Source organism: Protopterus annectens, chromosome 2.part0 (assembly GCF_019279795.1).
Source record: "Protopterus annectens isolate FY-2018-M chromosome 2.part0, PAN1.0, whole genome shotgun sequence".
NCBI lineage: Eukaryota > Metazoa > Chordata > Ceratodontiformes > Protopteridae > Protopterus > Protopterus annectens.
The window spans coordinates 493145259-493167724 of record NC_056728.1 but is presented as its reverse complement, the minus strand read 5'-3'; the positions used below and the strand labels follow the sequence as shown (position 1 = coordinate 493167724).

The following is a 22466-nucleotide window of genomic DNA, read 5'->3' as shown; positions in this document are numbered from 1 at the left end:
TCCTGTAGATTTTCCTAGTAGAGGATTTATGAGCAGAAACATGATTTTGCAGAACAGGAATGAAAGCCTGGAGTGTCTAGCCATCATCAGAATTGGAGAAACTATGCAGTTATATTCAGTCCTTGGAGATCTGGGTGGGAGTGCCCTAATGGGTGGGATAGCAGATCCGGGATTGGATCTAGAGTCATCGACGGGCAAATTACATGAGACCAAAGAAAGGTGAATCAGACTTGATGAGGCCAGAAGGAGGCAATGAGGATAACCTTGTTCTTACCTCTATGCTTTCTACAGAAATTTGGGGATTAATGGGACTGGAGGGAATGCACAAAGTAGACCGGAAGGTCAAGCATGAAGCAGAGCATCCTTTGGTGACTGACCCTGTGGAGGGACCCAGGCAAAGAAACTACTGCATTTGTTGTTGAAGGGGAATCAAACAGAGTGCAGCAGGGTTGACCCAATTTGTGGAAAATCATGGTTACCACTAGCTGATTCAGGGACCACTTGTGAGGCATCAGAAGAACTTGGCTGAGCCTGTCTGCTAGGATGTTGGACACCCCCGGAATGTGCGCTGCTGTAAGAAAACAGCTGGTAGAGATTGCCCACAGCCACAACCTCATCACTTCTCGACATAACAGGTAAGATCTGGTTCCCCCCCCATTTGCTGATGTACCAGACCACTGACACATTGACTGTACTGCAACTGTTCCCAGAGGAAGAGAGCTGTGTAGGGCTTGCAACACTAGAAGGACCACTCATCTCAAAGCTGTTGATATGCAATTTGGCCTCTTGGGGAGTCCACATGGCTTGGACCATCTGACCCAGACAATGCCTCCCCTGTACCCTCCCACCCGTTTGGGAAGCGTCCATCGTCAAAGTAGCTTTGGGAGAGGGAAGAATGAGGGTTCTTCCTTGCATGACCTCTGACTCATGAAAGTTTGATCAGAAAGTTTAATGTGCGCCTGTGTAATGACCACCGAACCCACCAGGATCCATTGCAATACTCGTATGTAGACAGGCTGTGGGTAACAAACTTACTGTGGCTGCCATGGAACCCTAAGCCCTCAGTACGAACTTCGCCGGGGGGGTGGGGTGGGTAGGGATAGCTAGAATTTGTTTGAAATGAGATTGCAAAGTTTTGATGCTGTCCAGAATATGGCAGGCCTTTGCTGAAATCATGTCCAGGTGAGCTCCAATGAATTCTATGGTTTGAACTGGCTGCAACTGGGATTTCAAAATATTGATCACTATGACAAGAGTAACAAATAATCTCTGGCTTGAACAAGTAGATGCCTGGTTCGAGTGGTTAGGAGCCAGTTGTCCAGATATGGAAACACAATGAATCCCGAAGCCTGAGATGACCTGCAACAGCCGCTATGCATTTGGTTAACACCCTGGATGCTGTGGTGAGGCTGAATGGAAGTAATTTGAATTGGTAGTGGTTGGGTCCCAGCCTGAAATGCTGATACCGTTTGGAGCGCTCATCCATTCTGATGTGGTAGTATGCATCTTTCAGGTCTATAGAGCTCATCCAGTCTTTCATTCTCAGAAGGGGTAAAAAGGACTGGACTGTGACCATCCTGAATTTTAAATTCTTCACTGATTTATTCAGGTGTGTTAAGTCCAAGATTGGCTATAGGTCTCCCATTTTTTCTGGTACAAAAAGAATTTGGAGTAAATGCCCAATCCTCTCTGGTTGGGAGGGACCTCCTGAATGACCCTTTTTGTAGCCGCTTTGCGATTTCTTGAGCTGCCTTCTCCCTCTGAATGGGTGGGACATAAGGGAGGAGAGACTTTGGTTTGAGGATATACAAAAAGGGAATAAAGTATCTCCTGGATATGATCCTTAACACTCACTGACAATTTGTGATGGTTGCTCAAGCTTGTGGGTGTAAGGAGAAGTGCCCCCGACTGCCTCCAGAGGAGGCCAGTCGGACCAACATTCAGGAGCACTGGAAGGGTCTGTCCAAGAAGGAATCTCGAGACCCTTTATTCTGCAGACCCTCTCTGCCACAGGGGCAGCATCTTCCATTGTAGCCATTACCCCCCCCCCGCCTCTGAGGAAAAGTCTCCCTGAGATTCCTGAAAAGGACCTTGAGATTTCTTGGAACTGCAATTTTCCCCCCTACATTTGTTCCAGGAGAACTGCCTCTGTGGGGGAAAAAAAAACAGATCCCAATGGCAGACAAGGTCTTTCCATATTTCTCGCTCCAGAAGAGTGGGTCTCTTACTGATGGAGAGAATAAAGACTATCTGTTGAAAGAGGAACTGACGAAAGACACCTTGAAATGTTTCTCAAAGTCAAACAGATGCATCCATGCATACCACCTGATGGCAATGCCTGAACCCGCTGCCCTAGAAGTGTCCTCTGTAGCATGGGAGATCAACCTCATGGATGCATTACATATGGAAAGTAGAGTGGCCTTTCTGGAAGAAAAGGTCTTCTTATTCTCGGCAGACATGAACTCTGGGATAGACTCAGATTTCTTTGACAAAGTCTCTCTGCCGTCTAGAAAAATGGCATAGTAGTTTAATGCTCGTAGGGCGAAAGTAGATGAAGTGTAAACTCTCTTACCAAGTCTGTCCATAGCCCTAGACTCCCTGTTAGGGGGATGGACAGAGGAGCTTTCTTGAGCCAGCTCCTTTTTAGTGGCTGTCGCAATCTCCATGGCATCTATTGAGATCCCTTTAGTCCAATGTGGTTTGCCTGTAGGCATGTTAAGAATCTTGTCGGCCCTCCTTGAGATGGGCTCTGCAGTGTCCGATTCCTTCCATGCCCTGGTAGATACTAATTCAATCAGCACATCTGCAGTGGGGGTTGACGCACAGGATGTAGATGGGCTTGACCTAAAAGCCTCCAAAAGCACTGTTTCCTCTGGGGTGGGGTACTGGGCAGACCATCCAGCTGTCTGGATCTCTAGGATGTCCAAAAAAAGAGACATCCTTGGGTATAGATCTTGAGGACCCTTCCCCTTCCTCGAAATCAGTCTCAATGGTGATGGAATCCTGGTGGGAATCCAGATGCCTCCTTTTACACTCTCTCTCCTGAGGGACCTCCTCGGTAGGATTCTCCTGGGAGGTGGGGTTCCACTGAAAGACTGGACTGGAGGCTCTCAAGGACTGGATGCCCCCGAGGTAGACAATGGGGGTGGGGAGTGGTGCTGAGGGGAAGAACTGAGGCTCTCCTAGGGTGGGAGAGAACCCTCTCCCCCACTCTGAATGCAGAAGGACTCAGAGAAACCGAGCGTCGTCCATCCAGAGCCAAAGCTAATGGAACATACATCCTGTGTGCACCAGGAACTCCACCTTGAAGGGGGAGTCAGAGCCATGCTATCAAAAGTAGAGGCTCTGAGGGGAAGCAACAGCTCTGAAAATTTTGCAGTCAATGTAATACCCCCAGACTCGACATCGAGGCTCCAGTCTGAGACACACTAGGCACCATGGAGCTGAGCACATCAGGGAGGTCATCGGGGGCAAAGTAATTACCACTATCTGCTCCAATGTCTCAGCTCTTGGAACCACAGGATGGAACGGGGAGATTCTGCTCATGGATCCAGTGGGGGAACAGAATTGCAAAACCCCCATCTAGAGCTGTGCTTGAAGAAATTGCCTCATCAGTCTATGCATATCGTTCTCAGACAGACTACGGGAAGACCTGGTGGAAGGAGGGTGGTCTGGATGACTTCTTAGGAGAGATCTCATGGTTTACCATCAAAATGTTGTAAAAGTTACACAACCTTGGAAGGTTGAAAGGCAGTCTTCAAAGGTGTCGTAACATTGATTTTTAAATGTCTAAATCCACAAGAGTGAATGCTAGTGTGCATTCACTCTTGTGGATTTGTCATTTTGAATGGAGTTAGCACTATAGTGGGGATCAGGAAATTTACCCTTTCCTTCACTGTAGTGCCACCTTAAAGTTTGCATATATAAGTAGAAGGGGGTGTGGCGGGTGCAGCCCCCACATGGGGGGGTGCAGGGGGACTTGTCCCCCTGCAAAATGTTCAGAGCATATAACAGGAAGTGTAAAGTCGACATTCCTAAGATATTGACTTTCCTTTATTCCAACCTTTGGTTATGTGACTGTTTGGCAATTGAATTTTACAACATTTCAGGTCATGTAAGTGAACACTCGCACAAGTGAGTTGCAAGATTTTGATAGTACAAAAAAAAACGAGCCCAATAGTGCTAAGTCCACTATAAATAAAAAGTTGTCACTGCTGAGATGTAGAAACACTTGATATTTTATTATTCACACAAAAGATTAAAAAGTCCAACTGATTGAGCGCTTTCTTCCCACCTAATCCTGATTCTGATGAAATCCCTATAGGAGGGAAGAAAGCGCTCAATCAGTTGGACTTTTTAATCTTTTGTGTGAATGACAGAGATTTTGATAGTAAACTGATCTCTCTGTGGGGAGATCACTGCGCCAAAGTACTCAGCTCCGACACAGCATGTGGAGCCAGAGGAGGAAGAGGACATGGTGGAGATGACAGAGTCAGCCTTGAAGAAGTCGTATCCAATGGTTTTGGCGCTTTCTTCACTGGCTCCAACACTGAAAAAGAAGACCGATCCTGGGAGCGTTTCCTGGCTTCCCGGGTCTCCTTATGTTTTCTGGGGGGGGGGGGGCTGAGCCCCTAAGGTGGAAGGGACAGCAGAGAGGAGGTAAAGGGGAGCAAGCCCTTAGGGATAAGCTTGTCCTGCTGATCTGCCACAGCACGCGGATGGAAGGCGGAACAAATAGGCCAGCAGCTGTCCAAGTGAGAGGGGCCCTAGACAGTAAACGTACTCCCTGTAGGCATCAGACAATGGGATCCTGGAGGTGGGGAGTGGTGCTGAGGGGAATGAACTGAGGCTCTCCTGGGGTGGGAGAGAACCCTCTCCACAACTTTGAATGCAGAAATCAAGGGTCGTCCAGCCAGAGCCAAAGCTAATGAAACATACGTCTCTTGTGCATCAGGAACCCTCCACCCTGAAGGGGGAGTCAGAGCCATGCTATCTAAAGTCGAGGCTCCGAAGGGAAGCGACAGCTCTGAAAACTTCGGAGTCGATGTAAACCCCTCAGACTCAACATCGAGGCTCTGGCTGTGAGACACACTAGGCACCATGGGGCTGAGAGTGTCGGGGAGTTCATCGAGGGCTAAGTGATAACCACTATCTGCTCTGATGTCTCAGCTCTTGGAACCACAGTACCGGCAGACTTTGAAACCAAAGGTCGAATCAGAGAAGGAGCCACAGGATGGAATGGGGAGATTCTGCTCATGGATCCAGTGGGGGACAGAGCTGCAAAACCTCCATCTAGATATGTGCTTGAAGAAATTGCCTCATCAGTCTATCCACATCGTTCTCAGACTACGGGAAGACCTGGTGGAAACAGTGACCGAGGGTGGTCCGGATGGCTTCTTAGGAGAGATCTCATGGTTTACCATCAAAATGTGTAAAACAGTTACGCAACCTTGGAAGGTTGAAAGGCAGTCTTCAAAGGTATCGTACCATTGATTTTTAAATGTCTGAATCCACAAGAGTGAATGCAAGTGTGCATTCACTCTTGTGGATTTGTCATTTTGAATGGAGTTAGCACTATAGTGGGGATCAGGAAATGTACCCTTTCCTTCACTGTAGTGTGATCTCGGAGTTTGTATATATAAGTAGCAGGGGGTGTGGCGGGCGCAGCCCCCAACATGGGGGGTGCAGGGGGACTTGTTCCCTGCAAAACGTTCAGAGCACATAACCGGAAGTGTAGGTAGTTTTGGTAAAGTCGACATTCCTGAGTTGTTGACTTTCCTTTATTCCCACTTTCGGTTATGTGACAATTGAATTTTACAACACTTCGGGTCGTGTATGTGAAAACTCGCACAAGTGAATTGCAAGATTTTGATAGTAAACTGATCTCCCTGTGAGGAGATCGCTGTGCCAAAGTACTCGGCTCTGACATGGCTGTTTAGCCTGATGAGGAAGAGGACATGGTGGAGATGACAGAGTCAGCCTCGAAGAAGTTGTATCCAATAGTTTTGGCACTTTCTTCACCGGCTCCAACACTAAAAAAAAAAAAAAAAAAAGATCCAGGGCGCGTTTCCTGGCTTTCCGGGTCTCCTTATGTTTTCTTGCAGGGGGTTGAGCCTCTGAGGTGGAAGGGACAGCAGGAGAGGAGATAAGGGGGAGCAAACTCTTAAGAACAAGCTTGTTCTGCCGATCTGCCACGGCATGTGGATGGAAGGTGGAACAAATAGGGGAGCAGCTGTCCAAGTGAGAGGGCCCTAGACAGTAAATGCACTCCCTGTGGGCATCACACAATGGGATCCTGTGCCCACAGGAAGTGAATTTTTTGAAACCTAGAGGTTTGCCTGATTTAGGATCGGACTTAAGACTCCATCACGAAAAGTGGAGAGAGAACGAAATGGAGAAGAAAACTATTTTTTTTTTTGAAAGGGTATGAGAAAGAAGGGAAAACAAAGTCAGATAGAAAACCTGGTTAATAAAGGCAGGAAAGAATGGTGAAAAAGAGAAAACAAAGACTGAGTAAGAGAGAAAGTGACAGGGATAAACTAACGGATAGAGAAATTCAACTTGCTTACGGAAAAAGCTTTCCTAAACAAGAGTAGCTCTAGAGCTGTGACAACCTGAAGTGTACCCACGCGCGGCAAAAGAGATCTGAGGTTGACTTGTAGAATGGGGCATTATGGGTAGGATGGGAGGAGCTCCAGCTTCGATGCCTCAGCTTGGAAGGCAGCCGAGTAGGATGCAAGCGTCAGATCCGAAACCCATAGGCTGAGGAGGAAAGAGTGACAACATCAGATCATACTTTAATAAAGCATGTACATTGAAATATTTCTGAGGAAAAGGACAAGGGCCACAATTTACTGCAAAGCGGAGTTCTGAAAAAAAATAATCTTCATTATAGTTGTTAGTCTCATTAGCAGTGAGTTTTGAGTTAAACTGTTCACAAACAAGAATGAGATCATACATTGTTTGTGAGGAGTAGTGCTCTGTACAACAATATGCAGTACCTAAGTGGTTTACTGTTGAGGTCTCAATGTTTACATCAGTTTGTGTATTGAAACCTACATACGGGCACTCAGTATTAGAACCACTTGTAATATATGATGCTCAACATGCAGGTATGCTTATAATGACTGCAGATGCACACAAAACACCTTCCAGATAGGATCTCTACAACACAGATGCATTCCATGCATATCTGCAGGTGGTAATCTAGTACAATCACATACACCATAAACTGCCCTGATCTAAAACAAGAATACAACAACACATGTAAATTATACAGTAACATAACAGAAATGCTGCAGAAAGCATGGTATACCAAACAGAAAGTCTCCCAAAGAAGTTAGAAGTTGGCAGTATATGTATTAAGAGCATAAACCTGCACTAAACAACCCCTCAACTTGCCTTCATTCAGTGCTGATGACTTGGGAACCTCAGAAATTACCAGCAGTGTGAAAAGTCAGTTTAATTCTGGAGACACTGAATGATAATACAAAAAAGAAGTTATGTTCTTACCGTAACTTTCCATCTGTGTTGTCCAACTGCATTCCATTAACCTGTGGGAATTTCATTCCCACGCTTGGAACCGACCAGCTGCCTTCTTCCAGCTCAAGACTCCAAACTTGAGCTCCTCCTACCTACCCATAATGCCTCACTCTCCGTTACCTCACATCGAGTTTGCCAACAAGAACATAGTGTCCCTAAAATATTAACTGTAATACAAAGGTAAGAATTTCAAAATACAAGCAGATCTCACACTAACAGAACATCAGGAATTCAACAGAAGGAATAAAATTCCTGGTAACTTCTACTAGGCTTCCTGCACAACCTTTTGGATAGTGGGAAGGGAAGATTAATGGAATGAAGTTGGACAACACAGACAGAACATTATATAAGAACATAACTTCTTTATCTGATGTCCACTTCATTCCATTAACCTGTGGGACAGAGTCCACAGCTACCATAATCCAGGGTGGCCATCAAAAAAGGATATTTTGGAGTACAGCAGAATCAAAAGTACTTCTAATCCTGGATACAATGTTCAATTTTTAATGAATGACAACAGTATGGGGGTTTGACCAAGTAGCAGCAGCACAAATGTCCTCAACAGAAACTCTGCACCAAAAAGTTTGAGACTTGGCCATAGTGTGTGTTCTTACCGGACGTGATAAGGGGATATGTTTAGAAGAGTAAATAAATGTAATACATTTTTTCAACCATCTGGCCAAAACAACTTTGGTCACTGCTTTACCTGTTTTAGCATTCAAAAAGGAAACAAAACAGCTGATCACACTTCCTGAAGGATTTAATTCTATGGATGTAAAAACGAAGTTGTCTATGCACATCAAGCATGTGTAAAGTGTACTCCCCTTTGTTCTGATACTGAGGAAAATTACTGGAAGATTAAATGACAGGTTAATGTTGGTCTCTTTAGCCACCTTAGGTAAACATCTTAACATCCCCATTGTGAAAGTTAAGCTAGTGTCTCGACTCAAGCAAGAACAGTGCAAAGGGGACTCCTGACGCACAGGCGAATTAACTGACAGTAGAGAACACTGGCAGTTTCCCTGCCCTGCATAAAACTACAGTGTAGGTCCTTTTTAAGACTGCTGTTGTGCCTAGGTCATTTTAATAACAATTGTGCAAGTATTAACACTTGTTGCAAGCTTAAGTGGGGTCTGGATGGCACAAAGCATAGCCCCCTCCCCAGTAATTGAACAACCTGGTATTTTACCTAGCTTTGGCCCACCTTTCAAACATCATATTTCCCTTCTAAAGCTTCACCAAGCTTCAACAGCATTAGGTCTTACTGAAATTGTAGGCATGTAATTATAACTTGTGTGTATCCTAGACATAGGATGACTGCCACTGTACCTTACTTCATTACATGCAGTGCTTCAAAGGCTCCCATTACATGGTGAAATCTGCTGTCAACAAACCTGTCTGATTGTTTTCTGTGTGTGACGCTGCTCCGACTGGCTCAGCTCTGCTCCGTTCCCCTACCCTACCCCCAATTCCTACCCACCACCACTACCTGTAAACCTATACCTATCCTCAACCACACCCCTGCCAACAACCAACCAATCCTAGCAAACCTTTTCCTTACACACCTCCATACATCACTCCGTGTATCCACCTCTACTTCATCATCACTCACCCAACCCACACATTCAATCACAATCTCTCCATTCCACAATCACAGCACTAACTGCATACAGCTCATACACAATGCCCTCCATACTCAGAGTAAAAAAAATCACTAACATCTGTAGCACTCCACATTTCCACCACATTCTACCAATATCCCTTTATTCTTACACCTCCAGTTACACCCCACTACTACCCTTCTCCGCCCCCTCCTTGGGAAATCTCATCTCTCCCTAACCCCAGTAATTCATCATACTATGCCATAACCCCACTCTCTTCAATACCACCCAACATAATCTACAGCGATACAAACTACCATCTCCATTATCAAAACACACTTCAACCTATAGACTAACTAGACTCCACATTAAGCTCTCCAAACTACTATTACATCTAGTTGTCCAACTAACCCGGTCAGGGGATATACATCCCCAATCCAGGCCCCACCCTCCAAAACAACATTCCACATAGTTGCATCTCTTTCACTCCTGATCTCCTTCAGGAAAAAAAACACAAATCATCCCTTCGCCTTCTTAATATTAATTCAAGGAGTATCGCTAACAAATTCCATGACCTACATGCCACCCTCTCCCACTATTCCACTGACATTGTAATATTAACAGAAACCTGGCTAAAACCTAAAATTAACAGTAATGAAATCACAGCACCAGGCTACAGCATACTACGTAAAGACAGGCTAAGAAAGGTGGAGGTGCAGCAATCCTATTCAAAAATCACCTATCACTTGACCTCGTATACATCAAACTCCCTGACTTTGAAAACAAAGAAATAATATTTGCTAGGCTAAAATTAACCCCAATAAAAGTATGAATATCCTTGGTGGATACATTCCACCAGGAAACAATATTCCCACACTTGAATGCATACTACACTGGGCATCTAACTCCCTTTTCCAAAAAAATATCTTCTTAGGGGATTTCAACATTGACTGGCTATCATGCTCCTCCTCTAAACCATCATCATATATTAAACTACATGGATTTACCCAACTAATCACATCTCCTACTACGATAGAAAAAACCTCCAACCACCAATCCACATTGGACTGGACCTTAGTCAATAACCCAACCATAATGTTCCACTCAGGATGTCTCCCTAACAACTTAAGTGACCACCAATCAACCTTTCTCTTTCACACCAAAACCCATCAAATCCCCCAGACCACCTACCATCAATTTAGAGACAAAAGGAATTTCAATACCAATAATTTCATTTCCTCCCTCAAAAGCTGCAACTGGGAAACTCTCAGACAGCTACCTCTAGATGATGCAGTTAACTCCTTCAATTCCAACTTTCTTAAACATCCTCAACCATCATGCACCACCAAGAACCATAAGGGTTAAATCAAACTAAGTGCCCTGGCTAAGTAAAGCATGTAGATCTCTTCTAAAGACCCAGGATAAGGCTTGGGTACAATTTCACAAAAATAAATCCCACTTAACAAGACAAATATACCTTGAATTACGTAATAAAGCCAAAAAAACTAGTGAAATGGGATAAAACCAATTACTACCATACTATTCAAACAAAACACCAAAACAATCCACAAAAATTCTGGGCTGTAGTTAATACCATACTACACCCTAGTAAATCAGCTACTCCCATTCCATCAACACCCAATAACACAGACAATGTAGCAACCTAGTTTAATAGCTACTTTACACAGTCTATCCAAGCCCTCAAAACTCTCAGCCCTATAACAATGACCCCACTCCTGTCACAAACCAAAATACTTCCCCTATCCAAACCTCAACCAACCAGTTTTCATTCCTACCAGTCTGGAGACACAATAAAAAAAAGCTACTCAAAAAACTCAAATCAACTACCCTAGCAGCTGGCAACCTCCCTGCATAAGTCCTTCAAACTGCAGCTGAATGAATAGCCTATACAGTAGCCGTTCTTATAAACAGATGAATCACTGAGAGCCTGGTCCCCACTATTTGGAAAATGTCTCACATTATACCCCTACATAAAGGGGGTAACTCCACTGAGTTAACTACCACCCCATTGCTATCCTACCCCAGTTTAAAATTCTTGAGAGAGTCATCTACACCCAACTTATGAACTATGTTCAAAGAGAAAAATTGCTTACAGATACACAGCATGGCTTTTGGCACTCCCAAAGCACTACCACAGCCCTGATGTCCTTTACCAACACAGATAATCATCATAGGAATAATGGGCAATATGTATCTGCTATTTTCCTGGACCTATCCAAGGCATTCGATATGGTTAACCACGCAAAACTAAAGAACATCCTCTCCTCCCTACACCTCTGTACCTCATCCATCTTGTGGTTCCAAAATTACCTTACAGAACGTCAACAAGCCACCCTATGGCAACAACTATCCCCCCTCTTTCCAGTTAGCATAGGAGTTTCCAAGGGTTCCATCCTGGGGCCCCTACTTTTTTGTATCTTTACTAATCAACTCCATACCTCCACACCTCATGCCACCATAGTCCAATATGTTGATGATTCAACTCTTATAAGCACAGCCACCTCTCTTCAAATTCTCCACAAACACACCCAGGAATCCTTCCTATTGGCTGAAAATTGGATCACAAACTCCCACCTCATCCTTAATCCAAACAAAACAGAACTTCTCCTCTTTCATACAGGCAAACCCCCCTCCTCCCAAGCTAATACCCCCTTCCCAACTTTCAGGATCTTATCCACAAACAATACCATCATTACTCCCTCAACCCATACAAAACTGCTAGGAGATGAAATAGACAATCTGAAATTTGATATACACATTGCCCACACCATTATAAAGCTCCACAAGAAACTCGGTCTCCTATAAAGGAACAACAAATTCCTAACCAAGAATACTACCATCCACTACTGCCCGTACTCACCTACTATCTACTCTCTTATATGCTTCCCCAATACTAACCAACCTCCGTAAAACAGACCTTACCAAACTTGAATCTTACTACAGTAAGATAGCCAAATTTGCAACTGGTGCCTCATATAGATCCCATCACTGCACATTACGTAGACAACTAAACTGGCTGGAACTTCCACAATTTCTGTACTTGAATCAATTTACCTTCGCTCACAAAATCCTCCATCACCCAGATAAAACCCCTGCTCTTCATAACCTCTTACAGCCATACAACTCCTCTAGACATCTCCACTCTTCCAAAAAATCCTTCCTAAAGGAATCCAAAGTAAACAACACAGGTGGTGAATCAATATTTTCACACCACATTTCCAGATTATGGAATAAACTCCCAAACTCTCTTATTCCCAACTGCTCTATCCCACAATTCAAAAAGCTACTCAAAACACATCTTTTAAATTCTTGGCGCTGTCCCTGCAGCCCTACTTGACAAACCAATTTCCTTTCCTCAGTAGCTAATACCCACTTCTGTATGACTTCCCCTGGCCTTTAAACTAAGTATGGAAATTCTGCCGAAAGAGCTTGCCGCTCAGACACTCTCCTGGCCAAGGAAACCGCCACTAGGAAAAGAGGTTTCCAGGAGAGGAATTGTAGATCTACAGTGGCTAAGGATTCAAACGGAGATGGACTAAAGTTTGTAGAATCATTGCAAGATCCCAGAGAGACGTAGGGTCCTTGACTGGAGGCCACAACAGAAAGGTGCCCCTAAGAAAGGCCTTACATAACTTTAAAGAGACTAAAGAGGCTGAGTCAAAACCAAAGTGGTAGTTAGAAATGGCAGCAAGCCGAACTTTGACTGTAGAATAACTAGCACCATCTTTGAAAAGGGACACCAGAAAGTTTAGTACTACTGAAATTGGGGCTGTAAAAGGATATGTCTGGTTCTGTTCCACACAAAAGGAAAAATCTTTTCCACTTACTTTTGTAAATCTTGTGAATAGAAGTCCTATATGATGAAATCAAAATTTCTTGGACTGGAGAAGACAGCCTGGGAGATTTAGCCATCGTCGGAAGTGGAGAAACCATGCGGTTAATTTCAGGGCCTGACTGTTGGGATGTGGATGCCCCAACGAATGAAAAGCACATCCAGACTCAGATCTAACTTCATCTGGGTGGGGGGGAGGGGCAAATCAGATGAGACCAAAGAAAGGTGAGCCAGGTTTGTTGAGGTCAAAAGGGAGCAATGAAGCTCATTTTGCTTCGCAACCTGAGGGCTTTCTGCAGGAATTTGGGAATCAGCGGAAGAGGGCAAAAGGAGTACAGTAGAGCAGAGGGCCAAGCATGCATGAGAGCATCCCTGGGGGTCTGTCCCTTAGGAAGGATCAAGGCAAAATACTTGCTGCATCTGTTGTTGAAAGGAGATGCAAAGAGGTCGCAGCAAGGATAACCCCCATTCCTGGAAGACTGCATCTGTCATGGACTGATTCAGAGATCACTAGTGAGGCATCAGTAGCACTCTGCTGAGTCTGTCTGCTAGGATGTTGGATTCACATGGAATGTGCATTGCTACCAAAAAGCGGTTGGAAGAAATCACCCGCTGCCAAACTCTCATCACTTCTTGACAAAGGCCTGGTTCCTCCTAATTTGCTGATGTTCCAAACCACTAACATATTGTCTGTTTGGATAGCAAAGTCCCCTGAGGAAGAAAGCTATCTAGTTCTTGCAACACTAGAAGAACCACTCTCATCAGTGGTGCGTGTGTTAAGTACGGTGATCTGAAGTATGACTAGGTAGGGGTTCTAATCTCACTCCAGCCCACTTGGTGTGTTGTGTGTGTATGTGCATCTCCCTACAATGACTTCAAATAGCAACATATATGCACTTTTAATGTTGGGAGGTTGGCATAATTGTTAAGGTTTTACCTTACAGATACAAGGTGTGGGGTTTGATCCTTATACAGGGTAACTGGACAGGCTTAAAATAGCCCACATGGGCAGTTAGTCTACTATAAACCTAATTATATAATCTCAAGAACTTTGATCTGCAACTTGGTCTCCTGGGGCGTCCATGTGCTTTGGACCTTCTGGCCCAGAAAATGCACCCCCTACCCGAACTGGGAGGCGTCTGTGGTCAAAGTGGTGGTTGGGGAGGGGAGAATGAACATTCGACCCTGGGGAATCTCTGGAGAATGGAGTCACCAAAGGAGAGAATCCTTGCACACATGAGACAGGCTGATGGGAAGGTTCAAAGGATTTCTGAGAAGTGACCACTGTACTGCTAGGGTCCACTGTAGAATATGCTGTGGAAGTGTGCCACTGGAAGAACAGTTACGTCTGCTGCCATGGAGCCTAAAGCTCACAGAATTAGACAGGTTGGGGGGTTTGGAACAGTCAAAATCTGGCTGACATGGGATCTCAGATTTACCACCCCATCTGATACAAGGTAAACATGAGCCACTGTTGTGTCTGGACATGCCCCTATAAAATCTATGGTTTTCACTGGTTCCAGATGTGACTTCTGCAAGTTTATAGTTATGCCCAATGTTGAAGTAATATCTGGCCTGAAGGAGTAGATACCTGGTTGGGGCGGTCAGCAGCCAGTCGTCCAGATATGGAAATATCAGACAGCCTTGCAGTCAGATATGAGCTGCCACTACCACTAGCCATTGGTGAACACCTGCGGCTGTGGTGAGGCCACACGGAAGTGCACAAAACTGGCAGTGACTGCCTCCCACCCTGAAATATAGAAAAGACCTGGTGGACTGAATCATGACCACCTGACCTGTGTGTGCTTCACTGACTTGCTCAAGAAGGTTACATCCAAGATAGGCTGCAGGTCCCTTGTCATTTTGGGTACCAAAAAGAATCTGGAGTAAAGACCCGATCCAACTTGATTGCGGGAAATGTCTTGGATGACCCTCTTTTGGAGCAACGTTTTTATCTCTTGGGCCACATCCTCCATCTGACTGAGTGGAACATCTGGGAGGCGAGAGTTTTGTTTGGGAGTGTTAGAAAAGGGAATGGAATATCCTCTGCATACTATCCTTAGCACCCATTTGTCATTTGTGATAGCCTACCATGCTTCTGGGTGCAGGGAGAAACGTCCCCAGACTGCTTCCAGAGGACAGCAGTTGGGCAACAGTTCAGTATCAGTGGAAAGGTATGTCTGGAGCAGGTTCCCGTAACCCTTGATTTTGTGGACCCCCTCGGCCATGTGGGTAGATTCTGACGATATCCACCTCTGCCGAAAAGTCTCCCCGGGTGTCCTGTAAAGGACCCAGTGACTTCCAAAACCACATTTTCCTACAGCCATGCTGGTTCCTAGAGGTGGTCCATTGTGCAGTAGATAAACGGATCCCGACGGCAGACAGGGTCTTAACATCTTTCTCACTCTGGGTCAAAGTGTCATGTACCACAGGCCCAAACATGGAGGAGCCATCAAAGGGGGCATTAATGAAGGACTGCTTGAAGAGCTCCGCAAAAATCACACAGCCTCATCCAGGCATGATGCCGAATGACAAAACCAGAACTGGCCACCCTTGAGGGACCCTCCGCAGTGTGAGAGATAAGCCTCATGGATGCATTGGCTAGGGAATGTAGTGTAGCCAGCCTAGAGGAAATAGACTCCTGTTCCTTGTTAGGCATGGACCCTGAGACTAAGCTAGAAAGTTAGTCCCTTTGTAGCCAGGTAAAATGAGAGAACTAATTCAACGCCTGAAGAGAAAAGGTAAATGAGCCATAGACTCTCTTGCCAAATCTGTCCAGTGTCTGGATTCTCTATTTGGAGGTGGAGGGAGGAGCTTTCCTGAGTGAGCTCCTTCTTGGTGACTGCCGCCACAACCAAGGCATCTACTAGGATTCCCTTGGTCCAAAACTGTTTGTCAGCTGGGGCACTTAAAATTTGGCATGTTTGCGAACAGGTTCTACTGTATACGGTTCCTTCCAGTCCCTCGACAACACCAGCTAGATCAACGAGTCGGCCAGGGTGATACCCAGATAGCAGATGGGCTGACCCAGAAAGCCTCCCACAATACTGATTCCTCTGGGGAAGGGGACTGGGAGGACCACCCACCCTTCTGGCGAAGGATTTCAAGGATGTCTCCAAAGGAGACTTCGTTGGTGGTGATTTGGGAGACCCTTCACCTCCCTCAAAATCAGGATATGTGGTGATGGATTCCATAGGGGGAATCTACGTGCCTCCTTTTACACAGTCTCTTCCTCTGGACTTCCTCGGGGGGACGCTCAGGGGAGGTGTTGGAAAAAGCTTGGGGATCCACTGAGAGAACAGTGAGGAGGCTTTCCTGGACCAGCTGTCCACGTGGTAGCTCAGAGGTCTCAGGCACAGTTCCAGAGTGGGGCATGGGGGAGTTCTGTTGCAGTAAGTCTTGAGGGTCTCCTAGGAACAGACAGGACCCTCTCCACAATATCCACAGAAGGACTCCTAACTACCTGGAGCTGTCTCACTGGATCCAAAGCCACCAGGGCTAGACACCTCCTGGAGAGAACAGGCCTCTCGCTCAGAGGAGGTGAGTCAGAGTTGAGCTGTCAAAGGCCAAGGCCCCAAGGGGAAGAGACGGCTCTGAAACCTTTGCAGTCAAAGTCAACCCCTCGGAACCGATCTCAATGCTACAGCTCCTAGACACATACTCAGAACCAAAGCTGCCAGAGCTGAGGAAGTCAGGGAGAATGTCGGAGGCAAAGGAGAAATCTCTTATCGGCTCTGACACCCTGGCAATGGGACTCAATGGAACCAACAAACTCTGAAACCAGGGGACGAATTGGAGAAAGACCTACTGGATGGAATGGTGAGAAACTCACAGATCTGGTAGTGGACAGGGCAGACACAAGTCCCACCTGGATCTGTGTCCCGAGGAACTGCCTCATGAGCTTACCACTATAAGCCTCCTGGACTCCTTGGAATCCTTGGTCTTCTTAGCTGGAGTTGAGCCCCTGATGTGGAAGAAGCCCCCGAGGTGGTGGAAGGAGGAAGCAACCCCTTTAAAATTAGTTTGCTTCTCCTATCCACCAGAGCCTGGGGGTGAAAAGTCCTGTATATATCACACAGGGCATCCAGGTGGAGAGGCCCCAAACAGTACACATACTTCCAAGTGGGTGTCACATAAGGGAATCTTCTGCCTACAGGAAGTGCACTTTTTAAACCCTAATGGCTTTTGCTAAACTATGGAGAAAAAAACAGTGAGAAAAGGAAGAAGAAGAAAAGCCCTTTTTTTTTTTTTTTAAAGAAAAGAAGTCTTTCGGACAGAACCTGGAGTCTAGATAGGAATGGAAGGCAAAAGATGAGAAAACACAAGTAGGAAGCACAAAAAAAATGGAAAAAAAAATCACCAAAAAATGCTGAAGGAGAATCTCAAGCTGGAACTCGCTGATAACACCAAGCACAGCAAAAAAAGATCTGGGGGAGCGGGGCATTATGGGTAGGTAGGAGGAGCTCAAATCTGGAGTCTCACGCTAGAAGAAGGTGGTGAGTCAGTTCCAAGCATCAGAACCGAATTCCCACAGGTTAATGGAATGAAGTGGACAGCATTAGAACAACAGGTTATAATTCCAAAGTTTTGTTGCTAATAATGGCCTAACACCTAGGACCAATAAGCAACTCAGGTGACTGAGCTGGGAGGGAGGATGGGACTGCCTATCTTGGGGGGTGTGGTATGTGCTGATGGAGTACGATCATTCATCAAACAGCCCTTGTGGAGACTGGAGCTTAGAATGATCACCAAACTAGGCATGCAGGCTGGTTAGTCATGGCTGCTCCAAAGCGCATGGCAACATCCACTCATGCCAATCCTCATGGACTGCCCATCTTACAAATACACATTAGTATGCTGGGGATAGGACCAAAGGAAAAACACCAGCATGGCCAAAGTAAAATGGCCCCTATGGCCTCACTCAACTCTCTCTGGTCATGGGGGGAGTTACAGCCAGTAAGACTGGACAGTGGAGAGGTCAAGATCATCCAGAGGGATGGAACCCATCTGGCAAGGAGTAACAAAGAAGTGCCCTCAGTGCACTGGCTCATGGGACAGAAGAAGGGGGAGATGGGGGAGTTTGAAGTCAGAGATACATTGGCAAAAACAAAAAACAGTTAAGGAAGGGCTTAACACTTGTATAAGGAAGGCAATGCCTTGCCAGCTTGAATGTACCTTATTACAAGTTCCAATGCATCAAACCTTAAAGAGAGTCAGCTTAGATCCAAATTAAGAAGCTTAAAAAAATATACTGTATTCCTGAGTGACACAGTGTTGAAATAACCTCATGGTTTATTAGAAAAAAAAAATAAAAAAAAGATACATTAGAATAAGGCAAAGCGGGACCATGGCATGAACACCAATGTACACAAACAAAACTTACCTGCTGTACTAGTGAACTGGGAAAGTACACTTTAAATACTGCAGTGCTTGACCAGAAACAGCACAGACCGCCCCCTACTTGATGGGAACTCAGATATACTGCAGTCCAACAACTATCAGCAGAAGTCATGCTTTTCCAGCAATACTGTACTTCCTGCTACAAGCACAGTTGTAGTTTATATAATGAAGCTTTTACTACTCTCCATTCCATATTTGGTAACTGCTGCTCAATTCTGCTGTTGAATATTAATAAAAAAAAGTACTGTAAGCAACTATTAAAATTAACCTAATAATAAACTTTACACAGAATGATTCATCATTGTCAATGCCATCAAATAGTGAATTGGTTCCCACACGTAGTGAGCAATAGATGAATCAAATGTTCTCTAAATGACAAACTCTGGGGATAATAAAGTCTAAAGATGAGAGGTATGCTGTGGGTAGCCTTTTGTGCGCAACTTCACCTTGGGGGCTAGTCTTCTCCAAGAACAATTTTCTTCTGCCAAGATTAGAATTTTGCCACTAAATACAAATGAAGACTGCTGCAGAAGGAACATCATTCTCCTCTCATTATTCCACATAACACATTATTAAGGTGACATAAAACATTTCAGATGAATGGTTATGAATGGTTTCCATGAAGTGACTGAATACAAAAATACAACTGAAGTTGAAACTTGCCCTTGTACAGTCTGAAATTAGTGTACAAGACACCAGCTGTCTTAAAAGAGTTCATTTCTCTTTATTTCGGCTGCTTTGACATTTCCAGTAAGATAGTCCAACAAAAAGAAATCGAACAAAACCAAAACACTTGCCACTATACGATGCAACAAAGCAAACATTTTATATGGTGCATCTTGCAGACAGACAGCAGTATTCTTGTCCATTTTCAGTTTGTCTCAAACAAGCTTCACAATGGGAAAATATTTGTGTACCGTGAAATCAAATTCTGGTGGGACCTAAAAAGTTTAACAGAAAAAGAAAACACTTGATAAAAAAGCAAACTAAAGACAGTGACTATTTCTCTCCTAAAACATGACTATGATCACAGAGTAGTCATTCTGTAAAATGATTACATTTGATACAGCAAAATATACGTGAGACATTTCTTTTACATTTGCAGCAATATGCAGGTATACACGACACTGTTTTATATATGGTTTTCTAAAACAGGGTGGCAAAATGTGTAACATTCAATAACAAATACGAAATCACACACTCACCTTAACTGCAGGTGTTGTATAGCTAAATTTACCCTTCATTAATTTGGGATGCAATGCTTTACTAGTTCAGCAGCTTACAGCTTTAATGGCAAAAATGTCCTCAGAGGAGGAGCAGTACTTCAGATTTCATCAGTCAAGAGACATGACACTCTAGAGACATGTCCTCCTCTCATCTAAATTTTGCCTTGCGGGTTCAAGAGAAAATGGTTTGGTGATGAGAGGGGGTACAAGAGAATCACAACACTAACAAGATATATACAATGGAGATGAACCCATGTAAAGGAAAGACAGAATAACTGCTGTGGCACCTGAGAGGAATTAAAACATCCTTTACTCAGGACTTTGTTTTTTTTTTTTGTTTTTTGTTTTTTTTAAACACCTTTACTGACTTATCACTTGTAACATAGGCACATTTACATTTACATAAAGTAATCAGACTGCATTAACAAGTTAAAATTAAGAAACATTATACTTCACATATATTGCTATACATCATATACACTACACAACATTAGATAAATTATTCAATTTCTACCCCTTTTTCAAAACAATAAACATCTTTATTAAACCATCACTTGCGGCATAAGCAATCATACATTCATATAAATGAAAACAAACCACAAGGACACAATCATAGTTGCAAGCATTTTATATCACAAATCATACTGACACACTCCCAGTTGCAAACATTATACATCACTCATAATCTACCTAATTGTTTTCAGTCAAACATTAAAAAGTTCATTTAAGTCTTGCCTTCTTTTAAACCTCATTTTCCCCTGTATGTATTGTTCCCACAATTCCCATTTTTTCCTATGTAGTTTGCACCTACCTTTTCCTAAAGATCTCAATTCCAGTTGTTTTATCTTTGTTACTACATTCACTACTTCTAATATATCTGGTTTACATTTTGATTTCCATTTTCTAGTAACTGCTTTTTTTTTGGCAGCAACCATAATGAGAGACAGCAAGGCCTTACCATGTCTAGGCAATTCCGATTCTGTACTATAGCTCAAAAAAAGCATCTCCCTCGTCACACCAATCTGCCCATCCAGCACCTCTGACAATGCATCCCACAGGGAATTCTTAAAGTGTGCCAACTCACTGCATTCACAGAAAACATGTTCCCAATTACCTCTTTCTTCCCCGTCACACTTCTAACATTTGATATCTACTGGAGGAAAAATTCTCTGGAGTCTACTTGGGGTATAAAAATATCTCTGTAAACATTTCCAAGCAAAAATCCTAAATCTTCTAGATTTTGTTGCATATTTGGGAGCAATACATATATCCTCCCATTCTTTCTTTGTGAATTGCTTAGCCAATCTCTCTTCCCAATCCTTTCTAACCTCCTCTGATTCTTATAGTTATCATATCTATGACTTTGTCTTAATGGTAGAAGTGAAGATGGTGTAAGGGCAATTAATGGGAGGGAAAAAAGACAACAGCTCTGGATGCCATATATCATATTTTCCTCAAGAGTTGAGAGGTTAACAGATGGCAGCAAAGCTGATATTACAAGCTCAGCTAAAGTGCTTCCAAAACCCAAATCGGCAGCATTACCATGGAGTACCCATGTTTAAGAGTACTGTCTTTTGTTCCCTGCCCTTCTTCCCCTTGCACTCACACGTGTGTGTGTGTGTGTGTGTGTGTGTGTGTGTGTGTGGTATGTCATGAAATTACGGTATATCCTAAATTGAAAACAGAGTAAAAAAGCATGGCATGAGAAGAATCATCAGAAAAAGTTATAAACTGAGCCTTAAACTCCAAAGAGGAAGAATTTGCTAAGTGGATATATTTCTCTGCTATGTGAGAAAGCATAAAATTTTTTATGTTTCTTTGACCCCCATCCACTTCCTTGTTTGGACAGGGGATATAAAATGAAATAAAGGTTATGTAAATTAGAACTCCATATCTTCTAGGTATGTTCAGTATGCAGGCAAATGTCATTTAAAATAATTAAAATCTATATAACTGCCTCCTCTCTAAGCATGGCAAGTAAAAAAATATAAGAATAAAAATAAAGTGGACATTAGATATGAAAGACAAACATTAAAAAAAATGACAACTCAAGGCCAAAAATTACAGTTCACAGGGGCTGTACCAGATGCCAAGTTAATGAGTATGATTTAAGGGAAGAGTTGAATGAGGCCATAGTGGTGCTAAGTTCCAGAGGCAAAGAAAACAATCACATAATAGAAATGTTGAAAACCATATCTTCAAAACTACCATCACCAAGTCTCAAGGACGAACAAAAAAAAAAGCTCTTTCTTGTACAATGGATATAAGCAATATATGGATAAAACTACCAACACTAACACTCTGAATAGTATACAAGTTGGGGCAAGGAACTAGTGAAGTCTCCTCAGGAAAATAATATGCTGCAACAATCAGTAGCAGTAAGTAGCTGGGCAACAGAGAATAAAGCATTAATCATATTTGTGAAATATGGTTTTACAATAAAAAGTGGAAAGATTGCACTTTTGCTGACTCTGTTACACTTCTCGGGGACTGCAAAGCATATATCCCACTTCATGTCATTAATGTTTGAAAGGACAATAAAAAAGAAAGAAAAAAGTAATAGTAACTAAAACAGTTTTTGTTCTTAACAATATTTCTATAAAACATTAAATGATATAAATTGTGTGTTATATAGCAAAGCATGGTCATTTATTTTTTTATGTTAATAAAAGATACTAATGTAAACCAGCACCTTCTTTTTTAGTTTTACAAAACAGGGACATTACAATGTAAAAAAGCGAAGAAAGGCTCGACAAAAGCATGTTCAAGTTAATATGCTGTAATCTTGGGTTGTTGAGGTGGGGGAGGAGGTGTAAAAGTGCATAAATTACAATATATGTAAAG

At 43.5% G+C, this 22466-nt stretch overlaps 1 protein-coding gene across 1 annotated transcript in view; it reads right to left on the bottom strand.

Moving 5' to 3' along the window:
• Positions 1–19096: 19096 nt before the first annotated feature.
• The window catches only part of NAA35 (N-alpha-acetyltransferase 35, NatC auxiliary subunit), a gene marked incomplete in the record, with an annotated part of 1521359 nt that continues 1517989 nt past the window's right edge, over positions 19097–22466 (bottom strand). The window contains 1 exon segment of the mRNA XM_044060897.1: positions 19097–19337. Coding sequence (XP_043916832.1) covers positions 19278–19337 — 60 coding nt within the window.